Genomic DNA, 26,959 nt, shown 5'->3' on the forward strand with positions numbered 1-26,959 from the left:
TTAAAAGCCTTATCTCTAGAAATTAGCCTTGGAATCCTGTGACTTGAAGAATTAGAGTGTGTTTGGATTTTGTATCTGTTACACTCCTCCTTATTCTTATTTCAGGGCATTCTTCCTCATTTGACTTATTTAAATGGCAGATTTAAAGCATTATTTTACAGTAAGTGATTACATAAAAAGAACTCTTAAGAAAGCTTAAGTAAAACGCAGGAGTTTCTGTTCCTCTATTAACAGCCAAAGAAATTGTGGGGAACTTAACTCTGTTTTTGTACTATACTCCTATGAATTAAGGGAGAGGCTGGTTATTGCGTTGTGGATTGGGTTTTATTGGCTTCTAGCCTTTTTGCCGAAGTCTGTCCCTCTGGAAAGTATTTGCTGAAAAGTATGGTTGGGGGTTAGCATCTACCTGTCTTGATGCTTAGGTTTTGAATATTCACTACCCCTATTTCAGTCTATATATATTAAAAAATAACCAAGAAATGTAGCACAAAATGAAACTGTGGCTGTTTCTGGCACCTGAATAGGAAATCAGGGGTTTCAAAAGCACAGATGGATTCCTGAGAATCTGCGGGCCAGTGGAGACTGTTCCATTAGGGTGAATGGGGCACTGCCCCACCAATCACATTCCGCCCCCAGTCATCCCTCCTGCCTGCCATCTAACTTACAATCAGCTCAAGAGGTGGCCGTGGCTGTCAGCTTCCTCCTCAGTCTCAATTTTGACCTTCTGGAAAGCAGCAGAAGGATGCGGGACAGAACTCGAATTACAGTGGTACCTCGGGTTAAGAACTTAATTCGTTCTGGAGGTACGTTCTTAACCTGAAACTGTTCTTAACCTGAGGTACCACTTTTGCTAATGGGGCCTCCTGCTGCTGCCACGCCTCTGCTGCACGATTTCTGTTCTTATCCTGAAGCAAAGTTCTTAACCCAGGTACTATTTCTGGGTTAGTGGAGTCTGTAACCTGAAGCGCCTGTAACCTGAAGTGTCTGTAACTCGAGGTACCACTGTACTTGTCCCACCTATCAGTGCTCTCAAGGTACCCTAACGTAGTGGCCTTTCTGAACATGTGTTGTGGTTTAATACAGCAGCAGGCATTGATGTTATGCTTTTGCTTCGATAATACTGTGTGATCACAGTACACCCTGTGTGATCAAAAAGGGCACATTTATTGTATTTGTAGCCTCTTGTCTCCCACAACACTGTGGGAACAAATGTCATGGAATTTAGATATGCTCAGGCCACAATAGGAGAGCAAGCAGTGAGTTTCCTGACAGAATTGCTTACTTTTCCAAAACTTATTGTGTTTCTCCACTTGCTGGAAAATGTGAGTGACATCAGCCTTGGGTTTAGTTCCAAGAACCTAAGTTGTTCTGCCAGTAGGTCTTCCTCCCTCTTGAGGGTGTTTTCTAAATATGTGTACTGAAAAAATACCCTTTGTTTTTGTGTGTACACTTTCTGTTCTGCAACTAGTCAGAATTTAGTTGTCAACTTTGCAGTTCTTCCTGTGTGCTTTTGTGGTGGTAGTTCATGGTCTGTAAACTGCAGGTGCTGCTGTTGTCACAATTTGTCTTTAATATGAGTGGCTGATTGTAAACTTGTTTGTCAGTACTTCCTGGGGTGGTTTGGTTGGACTCCCAAAGCTGGGGAAGGAGGAAGAGGCAATGTCAAAGGAGGGTTTATAAAGGATGTTGGGGCATAGTAGGAAAGCATTTTCCAAAAGAGACTCTTCACTGTTCTTCTTTGATGTTGAGACTTTGAGAGTGGAATTAAATGTAGTGCAATGCTCAGCAGATCAAGCATTTCTGCTTGTCTGATGGAGCAATCAGTCCTCTCATTCCCCTGCACACTGTTCCAGGGATTCTCCCACCCGCCATATGGAGAGAAGCCTTGTTGCACTAGTGGAAGTCCTTATGCAAGCGTTGGGTGGCAGGGCTTGTTAGTTGAATCTCAACCATAATTTACATTTTTGTAAGGAGACTGACTCCTGGCACTGCATTTTTGCATTTTACTTGTGAGTTTAGGTAGCCTACCCCTACAAAGCCTAGTGTGCACAACTGTTTTCCAATGATAGTTGGAGTGTATATATCACATTTTGACTCCTGTACTGCCTTGGCTACTGCTGTGGTTAATGGTATGACTTCTGTACTGAATCACAAATTATGGGCGATATTCTGCTAAGCTTTACTCTGAGCAAATCCATTGAAATCAGTGACTATGACTAAGTTAGGCCCATTAATTTCATTAGGTCTACTCTGAGTAAAATTTAGCTGACTACCACCCTACATAAGGTGAAAACACCATAGAAGTGTTCGAAATTAGCCAGGCACATTTTGCACCAGGCTTTCAACCAGTTTCGATCAAGTGAAGATGCCTGGGTGCCAGGATGGCACTTGACATCTCCACCATCTGGGGATCATTGGATCTGGACTGTTTTCACACACTAATTCCCCATACTGTAGAATTCTACCAGTTATATTTTTTTTCTGCACAGCCAGAATGAATTTTGGGAACCAAATTGCTTCTTTTGTGCAGCCTGAGGAAGAGCAGTCGCCATTAAGAAAAAGTGGACTATCCCTGGATCAAGTGACTTTTCTTGTTTAAATTCTCAAAGCTCTTAACCTAGCTCAAGGTTGTAATCTGAACTAGTCAGATGTTTATCTGATTATCAATCACAGTAAGTTCCTCATTTGAAAAATATGACCATCAGGCCCAAAAACGGCAACTAGGCATTCTGTTTTGGCGACTGTAACCTCGGTTTAAGGAGTGATTTGGCGCCTAGCATACATATCTGAGTTTCTAACACTGATCCATATGTCCACCTGTATTCCAGTGTTTATATTCTGCTGTTAGTACCTCTGGAGGAAGTCTTCATTATTTGATTATCACTGGTGGTGGTTTTATGTGTATGCTGCCAAGCAAGTGAATGCAGCTGGTGTTATATCCTTATATGTGGGTTTTGGCTATATTTATATGGAGCCCCATTGCCTTGTGACTTCCTTGCAGACATCTGTTTGCCTTATAGGGGAAATGCCTGACTTTCCTGTCTTGTAGCATTTGTGAAAGGCATAGCATCAGCATAAGGGAACCTGTTAACATAGCACGCCACCCCTCCATTCCCCTTATAAGCCTGCCTAATGTGCCATCATTTTCAGTAAGAGGACACTGCAAACTCCCCTGCCATTTGCACTTTATCACAATCTTTGCTATTGACAGACAGTTCAGGGTTTTGTTGCTGAGCGAAGGAGAAGCTTGCTATTCCAGTTTTGTGAGTAGCCTGTAGCAGTGGAAGAAATAAACATAATTGCAGAACAATTGCATAATTGGAGAACAAAAGATCACAGCTGCCATGCTGGTGGTCTGTACAGTGGTACCCCGCAAGACGAATGCCTCGCAAGACGGAAAACTCGCAAGAAGAAAGAGTTTTCCGTTTTTTGAGGTGCTTCGCCAGACGAATTTCCCTATGGGCTTGCTTCGCAAGAAGAAAGCCCATAGGGAAATCTCCAGGGACCTCTTTTAAAATGCTGGTGGTCGGGAGCAAAGATTTTCGCCCACCGCCGGCCTTCAGAAGAGGTCCTGGACCTCTTCTGAAGGCTGGCGGGGGGCAAAAGTCTTTGCTCCCCCCCCGCCTGCCTTCCCGGGATAGCGGAGAAGCGCAGCGCGTTTCTCCGCTATCCCGACGGCTTTTGAAGGCAGGCGGGGGGGAAGCAAAGACTTTCGCCCACTGCAGGCCTTCAGAAGAGGTCCTGGAACTCTTCTGAAGGCCGGCGGGGGGCCAAAAGTCTTTGCTCCCCCCCGCCTGCCTTCCCGGGACAGCGGAGACTTCTCCGCTGTCCCGGGCGATCTTAAAATGCTGGCGGGCGGCAGTGAAGCCTTCGCTGCCGACCCCCAGCATTTTAAAAGCCCGGAGCTTGTGGGGCGGGAGGTGGGGAGAAGGGCTTTTCTTTCCACCGCCAGCCTTCAGAACAGCCTTCTGAAGGCTGGCGGTGGGAAGAAAAGCCCTTGTCCCCCCCCCCCCAGCCTTCAGAAGAGGTCGGGGGACAGACTGTCCCCGGACCTGGTCTGAAGGCGGTTTCCATAGGAACGCATTGATTGATTTTCAATGCATTCCTATGGGAAACTGTGCTTCGCAAGACAAAAAACTCGCAAGAAGAAAAAACTCGCGGAACGAATTAATTTCGTCTTGCGAGGTACCACTGTACCTTGTTGCGCAGGATTCTCCTGAAATTCCATTACTGCAGTGAGCCAATCGAGATTTAACTGGTGTAGACCACACTGTAGCAGCTGTGTCTGGAATTGTGGCAGTATTCTCTGAGTTAGGTCCTGCTAATTGAACCTGGGAGACCAGAAGACGTGTTTGGTCTTAAATATTTATTTGGGGAATGGACATGGTGTGTGGAATGAGGTGGTGGTATCCGTATGCATAGATCTATGCTCTTGGAACAAATTCAGGTTCATTGTGAGTGCAGTTTCTTCAAACTGCCATTTTATTGAACTCCAGGTTGGCTGCCAAAGTCAGCTCTGCTGTGTGACCTACTCAGCATGTGGAAAATTGTATCTAAGGGGTGGGGGTGGTTTGCACAAAATTGCAAAGCTTCAGTATCTGAGACCCTTAACCAATGTTCCAGCCACTGAGCCATGCATTCTGAGTTAGAAAGTTTTGCTCACCCACAAAGGCTCAGGCTTCAATGATTACTTGACGTCTTAAGAACAAGGAAACGAGTTAATTAAAACATTCCAGCCGCTTAGAATTTTGTGATGGATTTAGCATAACCCAGTAAGGCGACAGGCAACCTTTTAATGCTGGGCTTCACTGATACATTGTTACTAGAAAGCCTTCTAAAATTCACCCAAATGAGACCTGAAGCTGTGCAAGTTCAGATCAGCATATAAATAGCTAAGCTACCCTTTCAACCAAAATTTATTTCAAATCTTATAGTTGCTAAGCAACCCTCTGCATTGTCATGGGTTGAGCTGAGATTTTAAGCTAGGGGAGGGTGATGTCGGAAGCTCTTCTCCACTGTCTCAGTTGGTGATGGGCTCTGTCATTTCCCAGAATACCGGTCGCTCTGGGAAAATGAAATGGTGCAGCCGTTGACTGTGCACAGATCATATGAGGGAAGTCTAGCTGCTGAATGTCTTGAAAGAAATAGAGAATGTCTGTTGTAATCAGATTGTCACTGAAGAGTTCTAAGCATAGCTGCATTTAGAACGCCACCATCAACCAAAATAATGCACTAGCCACACTTAAAATTGCGTAGCCATAGAGCAAAGTAGAAACTAGTAATACTGATTAGGCCAGATCTAGATGTCATCCTTGGTGTTGAACAAAATGTCTACTACTAACACGGAGCAATTACAGGCTAATAAAATATTAATAGTTACCTGAAACTACGAAGTTTGTGTTGAGGCATCAGGTTGTTGCAAGACAGCTACAATGCACACCACATATTTCAATATATATTTTTGAATTGTGAAAGCTAAAAATATGTTACCATTTTCATATCCAAGCTTAGGCTCACTTTCTCCGGTCTTCTGAACTAGAATGAATTCTTTGCACAATTATAATTACAGTCATTCGTACACATTGTGCTTACTCTTCATGCACAATTCTTTTAAGCTGAGAGTAAGAGAAAGCATTTGGTCTCCTAAGTTCCTCATGCTCTACAATATATTTAGTTTACCTGCCCAGTCTTGTTGTAGTGATCTAGTTTTGTTCTTTTCATAATCCATCTGCTTCCTTTTGAGTCACATAATAAGTATGATGGGGTATTCATGTGCTTTGCACCTTCAGAGGTTCAAAGCCAGCTTTGAAAAAAGATGCCATTTCCTCTTTAAATACAAACTATAATAGCCTTTGATTCTGCTTTTCAGCTACATTTGGGGCACTGAACAAAATGTGATCAGCACTATAATCCTAGAACCTAGGGTTTTAAGAGTGAATGGTAAGGGCACAGAAAAAGCAACATTTAAATGAATTTAATAAGCTTCCTTCAGATACTGATTCACAGGAATGTTGAGTGCAAGCAAGAGCAGCAGTTAGGCTCTATGCGGAAATAATGCAAAATACATTATGTAAGTAGATTCTGCCGGGGAGCTTATTTCTCTTGTAATCCTGTTCAGAAGCAGAATTTGTTTTCAAATCATGGTGCTTGATTGTCTGAGCTTACCTATTTTGGGTGATATTTGGAAACTCATTGCTCCTGCCAAAATTAAATGGCAGGACTTAAATGGGTGCACAAACAACCTCCTTGGTGTCTTGAATGCAAGAAAAATACTATTAAAATGCTATTTTTTATGGTATGTGTAGCGGGGCCAGCATGACATTTGGTATATCACAATGTGAATGCAGGATTTTGTTAAGGCATTGGGGTGGATTCATCAAGCATTTGGAGAGTGTTATATAAGTTGAGACAGTTACAGTGGTACCTCGGGTTACATACACTTCAGGTTACATACGCTTCAGGTTACAGACTCTGCTAACCCAGAAATATTACCTCGGGTTAAGAACTTTGCTTCAGGATGAGAACAGAAATTGCGCAGCGGCGGCGCAGCGGCAGCAGGAGGCCCCATTAGCTAAAGTGGTGCTTCAGGTTAAGAACAGTTTCAGGTTAAGTACGGACCTTTGGAACGAATTAAGTACTTAACCCGAGGTATCACTGTATTTAGATGGCTGAAGACAACATAGTCATACTAAGTACTGCAGAATCTTGAGACAGATCATTGCCGTGGAAGTGGGTTTGATATGGAAGCAGCATTAGACTTTCAGCAACTCATCTGTATTTTGGGAAACGGTGATTTGTCAAAAGCCTCCTAAGTGAATTTATGACAGAGTAAGGATCTGAACTCAAATCTCATAGTCAAACTCACAATCTCCATTGAACCAGATGACTCCGTATGTTGGCAGTCTTGATGAACTGCCAGATTAAATCAGTTCAGACCCAAGTTCACACCTCCAGTTTTGCACTATTCTGCCATGGAACATGCAGATAGAAATAGAGGCTATCCAGTTGGCAGAATGCTTTTTTTTTTTTTTTTACTGCATTGCGTCAAGGCTGCAATTTTATGACGGCTTTGGGTGTACCTCATATTTGAATGTTCTCCACCAAATGAACTTTCTGCACATGCTGTTTTTCTATGGCATGTGCTTCACTCCCTCCCTCCCCCAGCATGTGTGTTTGTGTATGAGATGTGTGCACTGCAGAGCATTCCAACATTCAGCTGCCCTCCTTCACTGGTACAGCTCAAGGAAAGCATTCCCACCTGTTTCTGCTGACTATATAAGTTGGCCCAGAGTTATGCTTGGTCTTGGAATACCATTATTCTCCCCCCCCCCCCAATTTCTCTGTTAAATTTGGGAGTAGAAAAGCTGAGCATTTTCAGTAACTGACAGCTTAGACTGAGTTAGCAGGGGTTTTTTTACATAATAAGTAACTTCATAGTGTTACTTAATTCTATGATGTTACTTAATTCCATGAAGCTACATAACTTGGGCAAGTTATAGAAAATAACCGTTTCTCAGTCCTGGTGGGCAGAGTGTTGATTTTATGCTCATGGCTAATATCAGGTAAAAATGAAATGCCTGTGTTCAGTAGATAAGAGTGTAAATATTGATATTTGATGAATGATCAGACCAGTTCCTCATTTGCACGGAAAAACTTTCCTTAATGCTGAGTGCTTTGTGGTGACATTGAATCGGTTTAGGCCAGCTTTCACCAACTTGGTGTCATCCAGGTGCTTTGGACTACGATTTCCATCAGCACCAGCCAGCCAGCACTTGCACTATAGCTGCACAGCCTAGCATGAAGAAGCAACTGCGCAGGTTCCAGGAGAGGAGATGGCAACCACTTTGCTGCTGTGCTAAATCTTGGTTTGGTTTAACATTTTGTCTAAGCCCAAGACAAACCACAAGCTATGGACCATAGTTGATTGTTGTGTCTTCAAAAGCCCCCTTCAAAGTGTTATTTCACACAGCACTTTGAAAAGCACTTCATAGGCCCCTTTGAGCCAAGTCAGGTTTTTACCTGCTCTGTTTTTGACATCATACAACATGAAGTATAGAGCAGCTGGGTGTGTCCTGTCAGAAAAGGCCTCTTGGGCCAAAAGGGGAGGCCTGGTGGGCCTAATAATGCCTGCAGGCTGGAGGTTCCCCACCCCTGTAAATAAACCCACCCAGTTTTGACAAAAAATGAAGAAATTGGCATGTGCTTGAGAGAGATCAAGAGACTGATGTGGTTCAGTGCAGCAGAGATTCTTTACTTGCAGAAGTGGACAAGAGCAAGGATTTCTCTTCTGCTTTTAAGAATTCATTTGAGTGTGACCTTCAGTTTGTTGCTGTTGTGGTAAACCTGTGTCTGGGCTGTGCCACTTCAGATGGCTGGTAGGCTTCTCACGATTGAATACTCCTCCCAGCTGAATACTAGTGTCTTAGCTGGGTGGGCTTTGTGTGCTAGGCTTTCAACCTTTCTCACTGACTTATAGCTTTGCATATGAAGAGAGATGTGCAGGAGTTTTGTGTGTGTGTTTGTACAGAGGAGCATCCACTTGCAGTCTGAAGCAGTACAAACTGGACACTGTTTAACCAACTAAGTCAGAACTAGGCCTAAATCAATCTGTGCCCTGGACCTCATGCCTGCATGCCGCTGCTGTTGCAGCTGGGTCCCTAGTCTGGCCATTCTAGCCAGTCTGCCATTTTAAGACTCTACGTCCCTTATAGGCAATGGTAGTAATGCTTCTACTTCCTTATTCCTCTCTCAGATCTATTACTTTAGGGTGAATGCATGTTTCTCTTGAGTAAATTTGTTGCCATGAGAGATGGAAAGGGTATCAGTTTAACAATTCAGCCACCTTCCCTGTTGTTTTCAGCTGCATGTTTGTTCTTCCAGCCCACAGGTGTCAAACACAAGGCCCGCGGGCCAAATCCGGCCCGCCAGACCTCCTCATATGGCCCATGTAGCCGCCGCCGGCCGCCAGCCTTCACCTTTTATTCTCGCTTTTTTTTTTTTTTGATACAAGAAAGTTTACATGGTGCGGCTCCCTACTCGCCTCCCCCCCATCGCTCTTAAGGACGTGGCTGCTGCTTCAAATGTCCCCGCGTCTCTCAACTTGCGCCTTCTTCGTCGGGGGCCGAAGCGAGGCGGGCAGCTGGCTTCTCTCTCCCGCTCACTGCTCAAAAAGAGCAAGCAGAAGGTCAGGTCTCTCCGCGCCGTGGAGGGGGAGTCTTTCTCCTCGGAGAAACTTTTTTATTCCAGCCTTGGATCTTCTCCGGGGATGCTGGATTCCGGCGTGCAAACTCGCCCTGCGGGAGGCGTCCTCTTCTCCTCCGCGCTGGATTTCACCAGCCCGGGGCTTCCCTTCCTCTTCATTTCGCCTCCCTCTCCATCTTTGCACAGCCAGCCTTTCCAGGACCGACGATGCCCATGATCAAGTTGTTCTTTGGGAATATGGGGTGGCTGGTGGGGGGGTGAGTGGGAGAGAGAGAGAGGCGTGCACGCACACTCCAAACACCCTTAAAATAAATGTAAAGTGGGGGCGGCGATGATGATGGCCGTGATGGGAGGGGGCTGTGTTCCCTGGCACCCCCTCCGCTCCCCTCCCCCCACCTCCTCCTCCTCTTGCAATTTCACGGCAAGCCAAGCGAGGAAGGCGATCTGGCGCCCGGCTCTCTATCTCAGCTCCACAAGTTGGACTCCGCGCCCGCGCAGCGGCGCTGGGCGGTTCTCCCTGCCTTCCGGCACATGTCAGTCCCGCTGGCACATTCCTGGGAGGACATCGGACGCGGCTCCTTGCAGCCCTTCCATCACTCGGTCACACAATTGGGCGGCTCGCTCTCCGCCCTGCCAGCAGCTCCGCCTTGATCTCTCCCTCCCGCCTCGGGGAAGGAAAGGAAGAAGCTGGAGATCCAGTTGCAGGCAGCGCGCTCGCGCTCTTTCGCCTTTTGCGCTATGCAATGGCACCCCAAGATGGGGGGGGGCAGGGGAATTAGCCAAGGAAAATGAGAGTGCACAAGGCATGTTGATGCTTTCCTGTCAGAGCTCTCTCTCTCTCTCTCCCCACACACACACATTTTATTTACAGCCCCATGCCGTGTATGTTTACTCAGAAGCCAGCCTCACTTTCTTTGATAGGAGTTTCAAGTAAATGCACATAGGATTGCAGCAATCGTCTCATTAGGGCTCATTATTTGTAACAACTTTGTTTCCTAGTTCTGCTGGATCTCTCAGCGGCCTTTGATACAATCGACCATAACATCCTTCTGGACCGTCTACATTATTACAAAAAACAGTAATAATTGAATGCAGTGACAATAATTTATGATAATAAAGAGTGGACACATAGTCCTACAGATACAACCGGCCCTTTGAGGGTGACCAAACTGCTGATGCGGCCCCCGATGAATTTGAGTTTGACACCCCTGTTCCAGCCCATAGAATCCCCATCTCTTCTCATGACATCTCCATGAAACAGTCCACTGTGAAATAAAGTAAAATGGAACCGAAAAAAACCCTGATTCTGTAATTGGGCGTTATGGGAGAATAATATTGGATACATGTACACAACACAACTGTTCTCTGTGCTTCAAGTGAGGCCCTGAGAATATGGAATGCAAAACAGTTTGTCAGTCTGTGTTCAGGGATTCGAAGGGATTCCAACCCGTGGAGTTTGTCTTTTGGAGTTTTCTGGGTTTTTCTTGAAATGCAGTACCATTTTGGGGGCGATTCAAAGGTTTATGGATGCTGTGACCATGTTCTTTGTTTAGCTGAACTGAGGACATTGCTGTGTGAGTAACTTAATAAAAGGCATTAAGTTCTTAGGCACAAGTATAGTCTGGTAATGGCACATTGCAGTCATTACATGAATGTAGCTATTGTGCTTGGGGAGAGCTATTATTGCAAGGAACAGACCTTGAAAGTCTTTACCAGCCTCTGGGGAAGTACTTTCGAGAGTCGCCTGGAGAGCTTTCACAAGGAGTGAAAATTAGACTCCGAGCCTGCTAGTGCCACATACTGTTGTTGATAGATACTTGAAATGCCCAAATCATCATCCTTTAATTATTTTAACAACTTGAAGAAAATGCAACGGGTCGTGATCAGCCTTGTAACGGAGCTTTGACATTTGTTCTTCCTTTCTTTCACAGGCTTACGAAAAAAGGTTTCCTACATGCCCCCTCATTCCCATGTTTGTAGGCAGTGATACTGTGAACGAATTCAAGAGCGAGGACAAGGCCATCCACATAATTGAAAGGCGCTGTAAACTGGACGTAGATGCACCACGGCTCCTGAAAAAGGTAGCTGAATAACAATGGTTGGCCTGAATAGATGGGCCTGTATAGCTGTCTGCAAGGCTGCTGCTACTCCAGTTTAACTTTGCCTCTTCCCTTCTCTCAGATGGCAGGGGTTGATTATGTTTACTTCATCCAGAAGAACTCACTGAACAGAAGAGACCGCACTTTGCACATAGAGGCCCACAATGAGACCTTCTCAAATAGGGTCGTCATTAATGAACACTGCTGTTACACGGTGAGTCAAGGCAGGTTGGTGTGGTTTAAGCCTTTGGGGGCCTTCAGTGGAGGTTTGCACTTTGGCTTTTCCTTCAATAAGGAAGTTTAATGCGGCACATATTTTGCTGGCATTTCTGAGCTGGGTAACTTGGACAGAATCCCACATCACTGAAATATCAGATCTAGTCATATTTAACATTCTGTGCTCAGGCAGTACAAACATATTGAATAAGTTAGGACTGGCATGTGTTCAGAACACTTCATTTTCATTCTGATTTAAGTCTGCACGGGTGCTAGCAGGTGTTCAGACTCCTACTTGATAGTATGTAGTGCCAGGGCATAGGATATGATGCAGGTGAGCCGACAAGTTCTTGTCCCAGTGTCTTTTAAACTTGCAGACAGCCATGATTTATTTTTTTAGGAAAAGCAGACAATCAATGCAAGGTAAAGAACTCTGTTGCATGCATAAGTTTCCACATTCTTGCCAACAGGAAAATCTAAATACATGGGGAAATAGGCATATAAATCAAGCCTATGTTCGCTGTCTGCTTTTTTTTCTTTTCTTTTTCTTTTAAAGAGCTGAAAAAGCTAGAGCTAGCAATTCAGTTTCTTCAGTTTTAGGCTGCTGCTTCTCTTCAGAGAGCTGACAACATCGCAGCAGCCATAAAAACTCTTAGCTGCTAAGAAGAAATAGGAGTAGTGTGTGGCATTTTGAATACTAAAACCCAATTTTAATTCTGGCTGCTAATCCCAAACATTTAATATTCCTCTAGAATTACTTTGAAGGCATCCACCATAATCAGTCATAATTTTCCAAGTAGAATTAATTTAGCAAAGTACAGGAGTTGCCTGCCCAAGTTAAATGTGCCAGATCTCTGCTTTCAGCCTTGCCATATGCAGAGTTATATTAGCCAAATTAATAAACTCCAGTGAATGTAGGAATGCCTAAGTCTGCACAGGAACAGGCTGTTAAATTCCTTATGCCATGAGTTAGACAATGCACAGCAATTCCTTTCTCTGTGGCAGTTTTCAGGATGACTTGTGTGATTTGTGACAGGAATTGAGAAAAGTTGACTTCTGTGATGGTGGAAGCCATGTTGAGAAACTAGCGAAGAGTTGCACCAATAACTTGAATGTGAATACTTGGAATAGTTCTGCTGAAATGCAGGGATTACACATGTGTCTTGCCTTTTTGGATCTTGAAATGGGACTAATAACCAAGAGAACTGAAAACTCATAAATGTGAGCTTTATAGAGCCCGCTTAGGTCGATTACTATTTTAAAACCTAAGTCCTTTACCAAAGTACATTGGCAGTCTTAAGTCACTGTGGTTTACATTGCATAATGGTGCAGCTTTAAACTAAAGTTTAGTTGTGTTGTGCATTGGTGAGCACGCCAGTTGGCTGCACTAAAAAAGAACATGGTATGCTGTACTTCAGAATTTCTTGTGATACTTGATCAGATTTCTCACACTATGTGCCAACCTTTTGTTTTTCAACACCACAGGTGCATCCAGACAATGAAGACTGGACATGTTTTGAGCAGTCTGCAAGCCTTGATATTAAATCTTTCTTTGGATTTGAAAGCACAGTAGAAAAGATTGCCATGAAACAATACACCAGCAATATTAAAAAGGTGAACTTTCAAGTTTGCAACTCCTTGGCCTGCTGGCTCTCAGTATTGCAGCTGGAGTGATTTTGAGCCCATTTGGGGTTTGTCCGGCCAGGTTCGGCTTTTTGGGTGGCTGCTCTTGTCCTCTATGAATGGTGCATTCTTATTTAGACAATATTGATTAATCTGCTCTTGTTGCAAATAGAGGAGCCTGCGTGTGCACTGACTTTGTGATTTGACAATTGATTATGCGGTTCCTGGAATGCGTCATAGGAGCTTAAACTCTTTGTTATAACAAAGTAAATAAAGATACTGTTTTGTTTTGTTTTTTATCTCCCTAGAGGCAGTTGCCCAACTGGAAGCATGGCTTGGATTGGCAGTACTTTAAATCATACTGTGCCAAACAGCATGCGACTTTAGAAGAAGTTTCCCCATAAGAATAAAACAACTTGTCAAAAATAGGAGGTTGCCTAGCTTATTGTGCCCAGGCTTTAACCCGTATGTAGAAGAGATGCTCAGTTGCCTTTGTCAAAAGTGGGAGCTCCATGCTTCCCAGACCAACTGTATCCATGCTTGGCCAAAAAGCAGTCGGTGGGCAAACACATTGCCCTAGGTCTCCTTGTGACTTTTGAGTTGGTGTAGTTCCTGCCCACCTACCAGTTCGAAAGCACGTCAAAGTGCAATAGATAAATAGGTACTGCTCCGGCAGGAAGGTAAACGGTGTTTCCGTGTGCTGCTCTGGTTTGCCAGAAGCGGCTTAGTCATGCTGGCCACATGACCTGGAAGCTGTACACCAGCTCTCTCAGCCAATAAAGTGAGATGAGCACCGCAACCCCAGAGTCGGCCACAACTGGACCTAATGGTCAGGGGTACCTTTACCTTTACCATGGAAATGGGTTCATTCTTTTCTAAACTAGTTCATGCTCTAGGGGTGGGTGATGCTGAAATGTAGAAGCGTGTAGTGGGGCTCTCACTTTCTTGGATTACATCTTGTTTTATATAAGGAAGAACTAATAGTGCAATTTTCTCTGAAAACATATGCCCAAAGAGAAGTGCATTGACTAAAGAATTGCCTTGTTTTCAAAGGGCAAAGAAATAATCGAGTACTACTTGAATCAGCTAGAAGAGGAGGGAATTAATTATATTCCTCGTTGGAGTCCCCCGGCTAAATTTACGTTTGAACGTGGTGCATCTCATGTAAGGCGGCCACTGTCCCCTCCAATCAACATACCTGAAACTACCACCAAGGAGGGACTTAGCCCTAAGGAAATCAACAATTGCAACAATGCATCAGAGCCCACAGCTGGAACACCCGATGGTGCGTTGTTTGCCTGCCCTGTCTGCCTTTTGGGGTTATTTTGTGCGTCTCCATTAATATAACAGCTATAGTTGAAGCAAGGAGTTGGTGAATCTCTATTTCTGTGCTGAACGTCTTCAATTTCTATAGCCAAAATGATTTTAGCCGCACAGCATAAATAGCACAAACAACTGTACACTGATATGTTTTCAGATATAAAATCTGTAGGTTGCATTTTATTAACAGAAACTTTGAGTGGGGGAAAGGCACCCAGTATTGACTAGGGTGATGCCTAGCTGGAGCTGGTGGAAGAAAAACAGCTCAGCTAGTAGCATTTCATTCTTTTCAAACTATGTATTAAAAATGGCAGCTTGCTCTGCAAAAGGACAAGCCAGAGCTTCAACTTGAAGAATGTATACTGAAAGCCATTTGTTAATTGATCCAGCAATCATTGATTCTAATAGCATTTGTGTAAATAATGGTTTCAGACAAGCTGGATGCAGACTACATCAAGAGGTATTTGGGAGATTTGACCCCACTTCAGGAAAGCTGCCTCATCAGGCTTCGGCAGTGGCTCCAGGAAACGCACAAAGGCAAAGTAAGTATCTGTCTGCCTGCTTGACTTCCTGTTCATCGGAAAAGTGCACAGCATGCAAGATGGTCTGGCAGCATGTCAATAATCCATCCAAGGGAATGGACATTTTTACATAAGATGGCCTTGAACTAGTTTGAACCTGATACCTTTTAGTTTTTCTGTGTGCTGTAAAAAGTCTATAATCTTTAAATCTACTTCCCAGAGTGCAGAGACCAGATGCTTTTATACTTAAAGAAAACAAAGCTTTGGCTTGGTAGCCTAGATATCCTTTCATATATGCTAAAGGTTATGTATTGTAGAAGCATAAAATTGAAATGTCAACAAATCAACCAGTTTTACTGTGTCCTGCTTGGAGATTGATTTAGTTGCTTGCAAGGAGGCTCCTGTTAACGACATTCCTCCGTTAACCACTGCCATGCCTTTCTCACAGCATAGATAGTCTGAAAGCATGCAAGACTGCACACTTGGGCAGGTGGTCTGTAATTCATGGAACGTTGCACTGAGATTATATGACTAGCATAAAAGCTAAAGGCCAGTTGGACATGCAAATACATCTTTCCTGCAATACCGCAACAGCCAAATTCCAATTTCCTGTTTTGTTCTCCCCGCCTTCCACAGCAAGTACTTCAAGAGTAAGCTATTTAAAAGTTAGCTTCAGTTCTAAGTCTGAAGTTTAGGGAGAAAACTTCGCATAGGAGAGAGATGGGCACAACGTGATCCAGGGAATTGTGAATAGCTGTGGATGCTCAAGGAATGTACCCCACTAGTGGTAAATACGTATTTGTTGCTGTATAGCACACGAAGCTACCCTAAGTTTGAAGGCAGCTTTCCACATAGTAAGTACCTAGCTAAACTCAATTTGAATCCAAAGCTTCCAGCTCCACATTAGAAGCCACATTGTGCCCTGATATCTTGGTGTGGATGTGCTACTTAAAATGTATTGTGGTTCATTCTAACTTTCCATCATTTGTTTTCAAAATCAGTGTAGTACCCCCCCCCCACTTGCAAAGTTTCTGTGCCCCTCTGCTCCCCAATGTGGTGGTTTATTCACACCGGTATGTGCTTTTTGTGTTTCCTTAAGTTTCTTTCTTGCACTTTGCTTCTATCGTAAGTCAGCTTGTTCACTCCTACAGCTTTCAGTTTCCATCCAGTATTTAGACATGGTCATTTTCTCTAGCCTAATATTATCTTCAGAGCTATAGGGCAGAAGCTCAGTTTAAATCACTTTTAAATCATGATTATGTCATGTTAGCATCTAGAATGTCTGATTTAATTTGGCTCCATTAGCAGTAAAAGAAAAGGATGCTTCAAGCATTACCTCTCACCACTCTTAAGTAATTTTCTGATGTAGAGGCCAAAAGTTGATTATATTTTCAAAATCTGGGCTATATTTTGTTCCAGATTTGTAAGTACTAGCGCTCATTCTTTCAAACCTGCTTATTTTTATGCTATCTGCCATATAAGCAAAATCTCCTTAATTACTTTCCCAATATTTACTTAGTGGCTTGATCTTCACTGCAGATGTATCCCGGCTTAACTCTGTTATCCAGTTCACTGCAAAACCCTTAAGTGTTTGCCATTTCCCTTTTCGTCTCTTAAATGTCTTGCCTGATTGTACCCATTTTTCTGCGGATTAAACTAAAGAACTGATGACATTTCCATCTGATTTTTTAAAACAAAAATCTTCTCAAAGCTTTGATTTGCTATTTTCTCATACCCCGCTCTAGCTGTTCATCTCTTTAACACACATTTTCATTCTGGTCTGCTTGGAGGTGGCATAAAGTAATGCTTTTCAGGATGGCGTTGTAAGTCAGTTATAGTTTAACACAGATAGAGCAAAGGAATAACAAACAACTTTCTTACAAAGTGTGCAAAAACTTTCCAGCTTGCTTTTTTCCCTCTTGGGGCACATGAACAGCAATGCTGTGAATGGCAAAGTGTGCTGTGCTGTGGTCATTGTCCACAAAAGGGGGTAAACTGACAAGTGCTATTGGGAATCTCATTCAGATTTTTAATCCTATTTTTGTGTTTGTATGCATGTGTGTGTGTGTGTGTGTGAATAGGAGTCTCTTTCTTTTACTGATTGCCTCCTGTTAATTGCTAAAAGTCTAACAGCTATACTATAGCAGAAAACATACAACCACCCCGTTTTACTATTTCCTGCTTACTCCATCTTTTCTCATCCAAATTTCATGGAATTTGTAGAGAGGGCTTCAGTAGTTTTCTTTGCTGTTCTCTTGATGCTTGTATCCCTGCCTGCAACCATGATGTAAAGACCTAAATGGAGATACTGTAATCCAAACTGTGTGTCGTGACCCATTAGTGTGTCGGCTGCTGTGTAGGTGTGTCGCATGAACACTCCTCGTGCTCCTCCCAGGAAAACCTCTGGTTTGCTAGTAAAACTGAATTGCTGTGTCATGAAATGATGCATGTCTAAAAAGTGTGTTACCAACATGAAAAGTTTGGAAAGCTCTGCTCTGCTACAACCTGTATTCGTGGGCAATAGCTATTTTTCTTCTTTAGTTCTCTACTGCTGGTGTCTTCCTGGTTCTCCATGAGTGAAAGGGATGGGGACAGCCTCATCTAAGAGAAACTTCCTTTGACTCATGTGCACCATCTAAAGAGCATGCAATACCTAACACTATTGTTTTATCAAAGATACCGTAAGCCACCTTGGGTTGGCAATTTGCCTCAAAAGCTGGGTGTAAACAGTAATGTAAATACTAGAACAAGTTATTTATGCAGAGTAGATTTAAATCTAATCAATTAAGGCAGCTGCCCCAGTTTTCTGCTCTGAGGGTGTAAAATGGATATTGCTCAGTAGCAAATGAAATTCACCTCCACCGTTTAGATAACTTTGGAATCAGCTAGTTTGTAACTTTCAGCCCCCTTTCACTGATGTTTGCAGATCCCAAAAGATGAGCATATCTTACGATTCCTGCGTGCGAGAGATTTCAACATTGACAAAGCCAGAGAGATCATGTGCCAGTCCCTAACGTGGCGTAAGCAGCACCAGGTGGACTACATTCTGGAGACTTGGAGCCCTCCTCAAGTACTTCAGGATTACTATGCTGGAGGCTGGCACCACCACGACAAAGGTAGAGTAGCCCTGCTGCCCTATGTAAGCATAGGCTGTTAGCCCATTATTCACTTTGGCTGGTATGTGTAGCAAAAGGGGCCATAGGAAAGGTTCTCTGTAGATTTTTTAAATGTCTCTTGAACATTCCTGCAGAGGTAGGAACAAAATGCTTCTGAATCACTACGCTGTTTTCAAGCATCATTCGGGCAGGATTGAAGTCATGAAAGCATAGTTTTCAGAAACGTGGTCCAAAAGACACACACAGTGTGCATTTGCTGGAACAAGCGAGGAGATGTGTTTGTTATCTCTGCTTCTAAAGATACTGTTTTAAACAAAATATTGCCATTGTTAAAATTACTCGGCCCCTGAAAGCTGTGCTTCAAAGAATAAAAGCTGGCAATAATGTATTCTGAGAAATTCAGCTTGATTTTTTTAAATAAAAAAACTAGCCTTCATGGTGGGGGAAAAATAATAACGCTTTACTGCATCAAGTTGTGCTTTAAGTGAAATACCTAAACTTTTAAAGGGGCTCACAGCAACTTTTGTCTTTTTGTGTGTGTGCCAAGTATTCTGCTTTCAAGTACTAAAGCTTCTACAGTTTTCTCACAAACTTATAAAAGATTTTATTCAATCCTCAAAGCCACACACTTTGGGTTAAAGAATAGTTTTAGGTTTTCATCTAGCTGCATTCCATTAATAGCTCAGACTGTAGGAATGTTAAGCTTTCCCAAGGCTGTTCTGCCTGAAGCTGCAATTATTCAGATAATACTGACCAATACATTAAATTGGTCCTGCAGCCTAATTTTTTTATAGCTTTGTGCCAAGTTGCCAGCATCGTCCTGTTTCCTACAACGTTAATGAGAACATACAAAGTGTGTTTCTTCCTCTCCTTCACCCCAGGATTCTTGCTAATACGAGTTCCTAATGAGGTGGTGGAGTTAAGCTATGCCAAAGTTCAGATTTCCTTTGCAGCCAAGGAGCGACAGTTGCTTTCATAGAAACCAAAGTTGCCAAGCAAACACTGATCATTCTAGTTGCCCTTGCAAAACCACAGTTGTCGCTGTTCTTTTTTGTTCAGATGGGCGTCCACTGTATGTGCTGAGACTTGGCCAGATGGACACCAAAGGCTTGGTGCGAGCTCTCGGGGAAGAAGCCTTGCTTCGCTATGTAAGTGCCCTTGATGCCATGTGTTTTGGTAGTGAACACAATGTTCCCGTTTTATAGCTCTGCTTCACATTAGAAAGATGAGCACACTGTGGCCGTCTTTGTCAATCTGTGTTCATTTTTCACACTGTTCTGCCAGAATATCAGAAGTTTTGTTTTGTTCTTTGTGGGTTGGGTGGAGTTGTCTTACTTTGTGGTTTACATATGCAGGAAGGTGAGGTGGTGGAATCCTGAGGTCAGAGAGTGGCTTGCATTACCTCCGGTTGTAGGTGGTGGTTTTTGTTTTTTTTAATGTTCCCATTTTAAAAATAAAAATGTCAGCATTGCAAAGGGGGAAAAGAAGCACATTAGGGGAGAGTTTCTAAGCCAGCTTGTTTCCCATTTGCCAGGTTTCTAGTGTGTGCATGGGTATTTGCAAAAAGGCGATTTCCCCACTGTGAAGTAGAATAGTCCACTATATTACCTCATCCCATAACATTCTGTGGTATAGCCAGACAAAAAGGTTATGGAGTTTGGTCTGTAGTTTTTCCCTGGGCCAGCGCTTGCAACTTTTTATCATGCAGCAGTTTGTCTGATTAAAAGGAGGGGAGAACTACGTATGTCACTTTGAGCTCCTTGGAGAAAATGTGGAATATTAATGCAATCAATCCAGCTTGCCATAATATTAAATACCTGTTCTTTGTCAATAACGTAATCTATTCAAGAATGGACTAATGAAGTGGGCAGAGGGGTTACATTATTGGAAAACTAGCACATTTTGTTCGACTGAAAATAACAAAGAACTCCAGTTTCCGTGCATACAGAATTCTGGCTGCTCCCACCTAGCCCAGGCCTTCCATTATCCAGAGGAATTTCATATTCTAAAGTCTTTCTTAATGGTATACTTACTCCAGTCTCTCTCCCCCACACCCCTACCTCACATTCCTACCACATTGGGGGGACGACTCAGTTCAGTTTCTGAGACTTCCAAAAATGAGGATGGGTAGCTTTTTCTATTATTGCTGACAAACATAAAGCAGAAAAATAATGCAGAAATTAAGTTAGGGGAACATCAGAAAAGTCTGTAGAATCAGTGAATTGGGAAAGCAGGAACGGGATGATTATCTCCTTTCAAAGGTAAAACAGAGATGATAGAAGCAGTTCTCTTTGTCCCGATTTTCGCCATGGCTATTCTGCTACAGCATCTCTGCAGTATCCTTGTTTCTCATTTTTGTGTGTGTGTGTTTAGGTTCTCTCTATTAACGAAGAAGGATTGAGGAGGTGTGAAGAAAATACAAAAGTGTTTGGAAGACCTATAAGGTAAAAGAGAATAGCTGTTAAATGAAATATAACCGAAGTGTTGAGAGACTCCATGCTAATCACTCTAATATTGATTCATATGTTAGCTAAGGGGATATACTTGTGAAATTCCTGTGTATGAGGGCTCCAACCTGTCCCCCTGCCCACAGATGCAATGGCACGCCATGTTTGGCCACTGCAGTGCATCATGCCCAAAGCCATGATTTCAAAGTGAGGTGCATGGCCCACATATGAATTAGGAGGACACATCTCACATGAGTTTCAGCCAAACGTTTAGGAAAACATGGAAAACGGCTTTCCAGGCCTTATGTGGCACTTGGAAGTAGATTTTCGCCTGCTCCACATTCAGGGTGAAGACAGGTTGTCATCCCTCACACCCAGAGTATAGATGAAAGGGAGTTTTGTGACACTGGGGACTCCCTTGAACAGGCATGGCCCAACTTGGCCCTCCAGCTGTTTGGGGACCACAACTCCCATCATCCCTAGCTAACAGGACCAATGGTCAGGGATGATGGGAACTGTAGTCCCCAAAACAGCTGGAAGGCCAAGTTTGGCCATGCCTGCCCTAGAAGCTTTGAATGTTGTCAGTTTAGTGATGCACCCAACAGCGTAAGGCAAGGGGAGCTAGAGTAAAACAGCTTTCTAGTGATTGATACAAACCTCTTCAGCAAATCTGATTTTGGGGGAGCTGTGGGGAGGTTTTTGTTTTGTTTTAAAAAGACACATTTAGTAAGTTCATTGCCTTTGCTTTGGGGCAAACAGTTGTTGGACCTGTTTGGTGGATCTGGAGGGCCTGAACATGCGGCACTTATGGAGGCCTGGCGTCAAGGCTTTGCTAAGGATCATCGAGGTAGTCGAAGCCAATTATCCGGAAACCTTGGGGCGCCTCCTCATTCTGCGAGCTCCCAGGGTGTTTCCAGTCCTCTGGACACTGGTACGTTCATTTGCTTTTGTCTCCCTTGGGACCTGTACTTTGGAAAATGGGACCCAGCCCTGTACTATAAAATAGCCATGGTCAACACTTGCAACATTGTTTTTTTATAGGGAGCATCATTTCTGTAACAAAAAACAATCCAGTTACATACAGTAGTAATGTGGCCTGGTGGAATAGTTCACCTCTTGAGCATGCCACTTTTATGAGTATCACCAATAGTAAAAGTATCCTCTTGAAGCCATTTGAGGATCCGGGGATTTGACTCACTTGGTGTCAACAGCCCTCTTGGCAAGTGAGCCAGCTCAGAAAGTTGCAGACAGGCAGAGCCACAGGGAGAAGCAACTGGAGGCTGTAATCTACCCCCTCTAGAAAGAGGAGTGGCTGCACCCTGCTCATTTAGGTACCCCAGAACTTCCCACTGTATCTCTGAAGCTGCCTCTTTCACCTCAAAGCCAATGAGCTACCTTTTTAACTTAGTATTTTACTTGCAGGTCAGTCCATTCATTGATGACAACACAAGAAAGAAATTCCTGATCTATGCTGGCAATGACTATCAAGGACCCGGTGGGCTGTTGGATTATATTGACAAAGAAATCATTCCAGATTTTCTTGGTGGAGAATGCATGGTAAGTAAACAGTTGTTGTAGCAGAACTGCATTCAGTGATTATTTTCTTTATTCCATAAAATTTCTACACTGCTTGATTGTAAAAATCACCACCACCCAGAAGTGGTGCACAGCAGATAAAAAGAAAAAATGTACAACCCTATGTTAAAACATGCAAACGTTTAAATACTAATACAGATTAAAATTACTTTAGCTTTCTAAACATCTGGGTAAAGGTAAAGGGACCCCTGACCGGTAGGTCCAGTTGCGGACTACTCTGAGGTTGCAGCGCTCATCTCACTTTACTGGCCGAGGGAGCCGGCATACAGCTTCCAGGTCATGTGGCCAGTATGACTAAGAGCAGCGCACGGGAACGCCATTTACCTTCCAGCCAGAGCAGTACCTATTTATCTACTTGCACTTGACGTGCTTTCGAACTGCTAGGTTGGCAGGAGCAGGGACTGGGCAATGGGAGCTCACCCCGTCGCGGGGATTCGAACCACCAACCTTCTGATCGGCAAGCCCTAGGCTCTGTGGTTTAGACCACAGTGCCACTTGCATCTGGGTAGGCTTGTCTAAACAGGAATGTTTTTAGCAGGTGCCGAAAATAGTACAGTGGAAGGCACCAGTTTAATCTCAATAAGCAGGGAGTTCCAAGTGGAAATGAGTTCTTACAAATGCAGAACGGATATTATGTGGCAACCTGTAAGTAGTGGCAGTTACACTGATCCAAGCGGTCGAGTGGCCATGTGTGGGTTAGGCGATCTTGTAGGCAAACTGGTCCCAGGTTGTTACGGGCTTTATATACGAATAGGAACATCTTGAACTTGGCCCGGTAGCAAATGGGCAACAAGTGCAGATCTCTGAGCAGAGCTGTGTTATATGCTGACATCGGGCCTCGCATTTGGCAGCACTCTTGCTGTGGCATTCTGCACTAACTGCACCTTCCGGATCAAGCATGAGGGAAGCCCCACTGTCAAGTGTGTAATTCCCCCTTCCCATTCCCTACATTCAGATAACTCAATCAGTGAAGCACACTGCAATTCTAATTAACAAATGCATCTAGAATCACTGGTTCCCTGAAAGGTTGTTTATACGCCTGCAGTTCTCAGGGTTACCCAACTTTGCTAATGACCACTTTGTGTGGCTGTTGCCATTTTGGCTGTAAAAACAACAGCACCAGGAGAATCAAATAAGAATATGGGGTGGAGGGTCTAACCCACTAAATAAATTTTCCAAACAGACAAACTTGCAGTTTGGTCTTGTTGAACCAATATGAAATTGTAAGGGGCGGGACACACACACACAGTTTTTACAAACCAATTCACATGTGTTCTTTGGTGGCTTTGTTCAATGATAACTCACATCCTTTAAGAGTTTTACTTCTGAGCAGATTCTTTTTGAGGTGTGATCTGTTTGAGTAGAGATCTAATTCTGATTTTTCTCTCCCCTCCACCTTAATTAAATCTCTGAAGTGTGAAGTTCCAGAAGGTGGGCTGGTTCCCAAATCTCTATACCGTACAGCAGAAGAACTGGAAAATGAAGATATAAAGTTGTGGACAGAAACAATTTATCAGTCTGCAAGCGTCTTCAAAGGAGCTCCCCATGAGGTGAGTTTCCTTGTTTTCTTTCTTGCATCCAATTGTCTATCCATGACAGACAAGCTCAGGTCTTCATTGGTTTGACATGGGCTTCATGCCAACTTTATGCAATTAGAGGTGCTTCAGATGATATTTCAACTAGTCCACTCTCAAAATAATTGTTCAGCTGAGTAGAGGAATCTTCTTCTTTTCCACAGTTAGAAAAATGCTACCTTAAGCATTTTCTATTCGCAACAGAGGAGCTCAAATCTTATTCAGCTTTGTTCAGCTGTTTTGTTAGTAATGCAAGCCGGCCTCACATGGACAGTTATTGGTAAGAGTGGACTTTCTGAAACATCTTCTTAGTTCCTTCTAAGTCCTTTCTTATGAGCTTGTGTTGGTGAACAATGCTGAAATAAGGGGAAGAAGTAGAGAGGCACACAACTCCACCCCCTATTTTTAGTCTAACATTGCTTTCCTGAAGTCTGCTAAAAGTAGTAGCAAGGGGGCTGCCTCAAAAGATAAGGAAGGCAACCCTTGACTCCCCCCCCCTTACTAAACTTTTTTTTTTTTTTAGAAAACAAGATGTGGTGCACTTTGAATACTCTCAGTTGGTGCCTGTAGCATACTTTTAATCTACCTTTTTATTGTGTAGTAATTGGGAAAATATTGATGCAGTTGAGCCACCAATTTCCCCCCCCCCCAGCAGCATTTATTGAAGGGCCAGTCTTCTAATCTGCATTTCCTTAAAGTAGCAGGACAGAGATATGCTACATGTAGAAACTCTCCCTTTCGATCACTGGAAGGCCTGTATTATTATCTTCACCTTAAGGTCCCAGGGCAGGTTACTACAATGGAAAACACATCCTCATTAAGAAACCTTAACATTGCGAAAAAACCACAATCACAAAAATTAGCATCTAATAAGAATATCTAATGAAAAGTAACAAAAGTTCAGACAATTGCCTATATTATATTTAGACTTCCAACTATTCTGCATTAGTAGTATTCAAGGCTGTTTTTTTAAAAAGAGATGACTTTTCCCATGCCATCGGATGCATCCAGTTAGATGCTCTCTCATGCTGCTTTAACGTCCAACTATTGACAAACAGCGAGCTTTCAAAATGGCAGAAAGGGCTGCCACATCTCCTTGCTGTCATAAAGCCAAGGGTGAATTTGTTCTTCCCCAACCCCTTTTTCTATGGCTTCTGAAATAACATTTATTTATTTATTTAATTGTAGGGCCTAAATGAAAATTGACTGTGTAATTTGACTTTGTACTGCTTTTTAAAATGTTTGTTTGTAAATGTTATGCAGTTGGATGCAGAAGCAATTAAACTCTTGCATCTGGTTACAGAATCCTTCATAGCAGGTTTTGTAGCAAATATAAACACAGTGGGTTTCTACGCCAGAGCATTCGAAGTGTGTGGAATTTGACAGCAGAGCCAAATTGGCTCTTCTCATTGAAAGGCTTTTTGCTTTGACCGAGCTTTTAATATAATTATCCTCCAACTCTCTAGATCTTCATTCAGATTGTGGAAGCTTCGTCTGTGATCACCTGGGATTTTGATGTTTGCAAAGGTGACATTGTATTTAACATCTATCACTCCAAGAGAGCACCACAGCCTCCGAAAAAGGACTCCCTGGGGGCCCACAGCATTACTTCTCCCGGTGGCAATAATGTGCAACTGATAGACAAAGCCTGGCAGCTGGGGCGAGACTACAGCATGGTGGAGTCTCCTCTTAGCTGTAAAGAAGGGGAGAGCGTGCAGGTGAGAACCAGCCTTGAGGCAAAATCCATGTTGTTAGGCTACTTTCAACTGGTTTCTACCCCAAACAGAAGTCACTTGAATTGGTAACAAGAGACTACAGCAGGGGTTATGAAACTCATGATATCAGAGTCGTGGGTTTGAGCCTCACATTAGGCAATGCAGGAGGCTGGACTAGATATCCCTCTTGAGCCCTTCCAATTCTATGCCCCTGCAGATGTTTTGACTGCCAATGCAACATCAACCCCAGCTAGCGCAACTAAGTGATGATGGGAGCTATAGTCCGTAATGCCTCAAGGGCTACGGGGTTTCCATCGCTGGACTACAGCGCTCTTGGGGTGGGCTATCTGATCACAACCAACAGTAATTGGCGATGAATAAGTTGCCTTGTGTCATGAGTGGCCTTACTGAATGTATGTAGCCTTGCTGTTTGCTGTGGAATGGTAAGGGGTTGTAGGATGGTGCTGGTCAGTTTTTAAAAGGAAAGCCCTGGGATTGCCAGCCACTTCCTATCCCCAGCTATATCAATCAAGTATTTGAGAAGAAGATCCAGCCAATGGGGGTTGGGGGAGCTGAGTATCACCACAACTGTAAGGCTGAAACACTTTGCAGCCCATCAGTTTCCCACAACACTAAAATGGCCACATACAACATTCTGAGGTGATTATCTAGCTGTGAGTCCTGGAAGACCTGGTTCCTACGGTCCATCTGGGGAAGGTGGGGCCTTGACTGACTCCAGCTATAAAGGCTAAACCTTCTGTTCAAGTTGCCTACAGACTACCTGCATGGGGTTTGTTTCAGGATTGTTGTTGGAGTAAACAGTTATAGAGAAGATTTATACTGTTGCTTCTTCACTATGAGTCGCAAACCAGACTTGTGAACGAAGCTCATTGGGATCCCCCCCCCCCCGCTTTGCTTTCAGGGGTCCCATGTGACAAGGTGGCCTGGTTTCTACATTCTCCAGTGGAAGTTTCACAGTATGCCTGCTTGTGCTACAACCAGCCTGCCTCGTGTGGACGATGTCTTGGCATCTCTACAGGTCTCATCTCATAAGTGCAAAGTGATGTACTACACAGAAGTAATTGGGTCAGAAGATTTCAGGTATGCTTAGCTGTGCCTTTGCAAGCACCATGCCAGGGAAATCCCAATGGAAAGACCCCTGAAAGGAAAATCAAAAATAGTTCTTATGATTTGCTTGGTTGAAAGGCAATACTGTGAAGGCATTTTAAACATGGAAGAAGGGTCCTTGCAGTTCTGCCACTTTGCCAGAATTGCTTAGAACAGCAATGTTGTGAAAGTACTTACTGCACATCAAATATGAGTATTAAGTAAAGTTGGCAGGAACCAGGGAAAAGAAAGAGGGAGGGAGGTGAAGCTATTGTGAATGGAGTTACCTGACCACCAAGATCAGAGATGCAGCAGTAAAACTGCTAGCATGTTTGCAAAGCTAAGCAAGGTCCAGTATGGTTTCAAATTGGATGGAGGACCATGTGCATTTCAAAGGGTTGGACTAGATGACTGTTGGGGTCCA

At 43.5% G+C, this 26,959-nt stretch overlaps 1 protein-coding gene and 1 long non-coding RNA gene across 2 annotated transcripts in view; one reads left to right on the forward strand and one right to left on the reverse strand.

Annotated features, from left to right (window-relative positions):
* Nucleotides 1-26,959, forward strand: part of SEC14L1 (SEC14 like lipid binding 1) — a 33,705-nt gene that overhangs the window by 3,423 nt on the left and 3,323 nt on the right. The window contains exons 2-14 of the mRNA XM_053376037.1: nt 11,133-11,282; nt 11,383-11,514; nt 13,002-13,130; nt 14,193-14,424; nt 14,892-15,001; nt 17,907-18,096; nt 19,156-19,244; nt 20,470-20,540; nt 21,303-21,474; nt 21,966-22,100; nt 23,555-23,689; nt 25,180-25,431; nt 26,351-26,529. Coding sequence (XP_053232012.1) covers nt 11,133-11,282; nt 11,383-11,514; nt 13,002-13,130; nt 14,193-14,424; nt 14,892-15,001; nt 17,907-18,096; nt 19,156-19,244; nt 20,470-20,540; nt 21,303-21,474; nt 21,966-22,100; nt 23,555-23,689; nt 25,180-25,431; nt 26,351-26,529 — 1,976 coding nt within the window. The remainder of the gene's footprint in view (nt 1-11,132; nt 11,283-11,382; nt 11,515-13,001; nt 13,131-14,192; nt 14,425-14,891; nt 15,002-17,906; nt 18,097-19,155; nt 19,245-20,469; nt 20,541-21,302; nt 21,475-21,965; nt 22,101-23,554; nt 23,690-25,179; nt 25,432-26,350; nt 26,530-26,959) is intronic.
* Nucleotides 20,219-26,959, reverse strand: part of LOC128407551 (uncharacterized) — a 43,986-nt gene continuing 37,245 nt past the window's right edge. Inside the window, exons 4-5 of the long non-coding RNA XR_008328832.1 lie at nt 23,445-23,611; nt 20,219-20,533 (exon numbers count right to left, since the gene is read on the reverse strand). This is a non-coding gene — a long non-coding RNA (uncharacterized LOC128407551). The remainder of the gene's footprint in view (nt 20,534-23,444; nt 23,612-26,959) is intronic.

The sequence above is a fragment of the Podarcis raffonei genome, chromosome 2, assembly GCF_027172205.1.
Source record: "Podarcis raffonei isolate rPodRaf1 chromosome 2, rPodRaf1.pri, whole genome shotgun sequence".
NCBI lineage: Eukaryota > Metazoa > Chordata > Lepidosauria > Squamata > Lacertidae > Podarcis > Podarcis raffonei.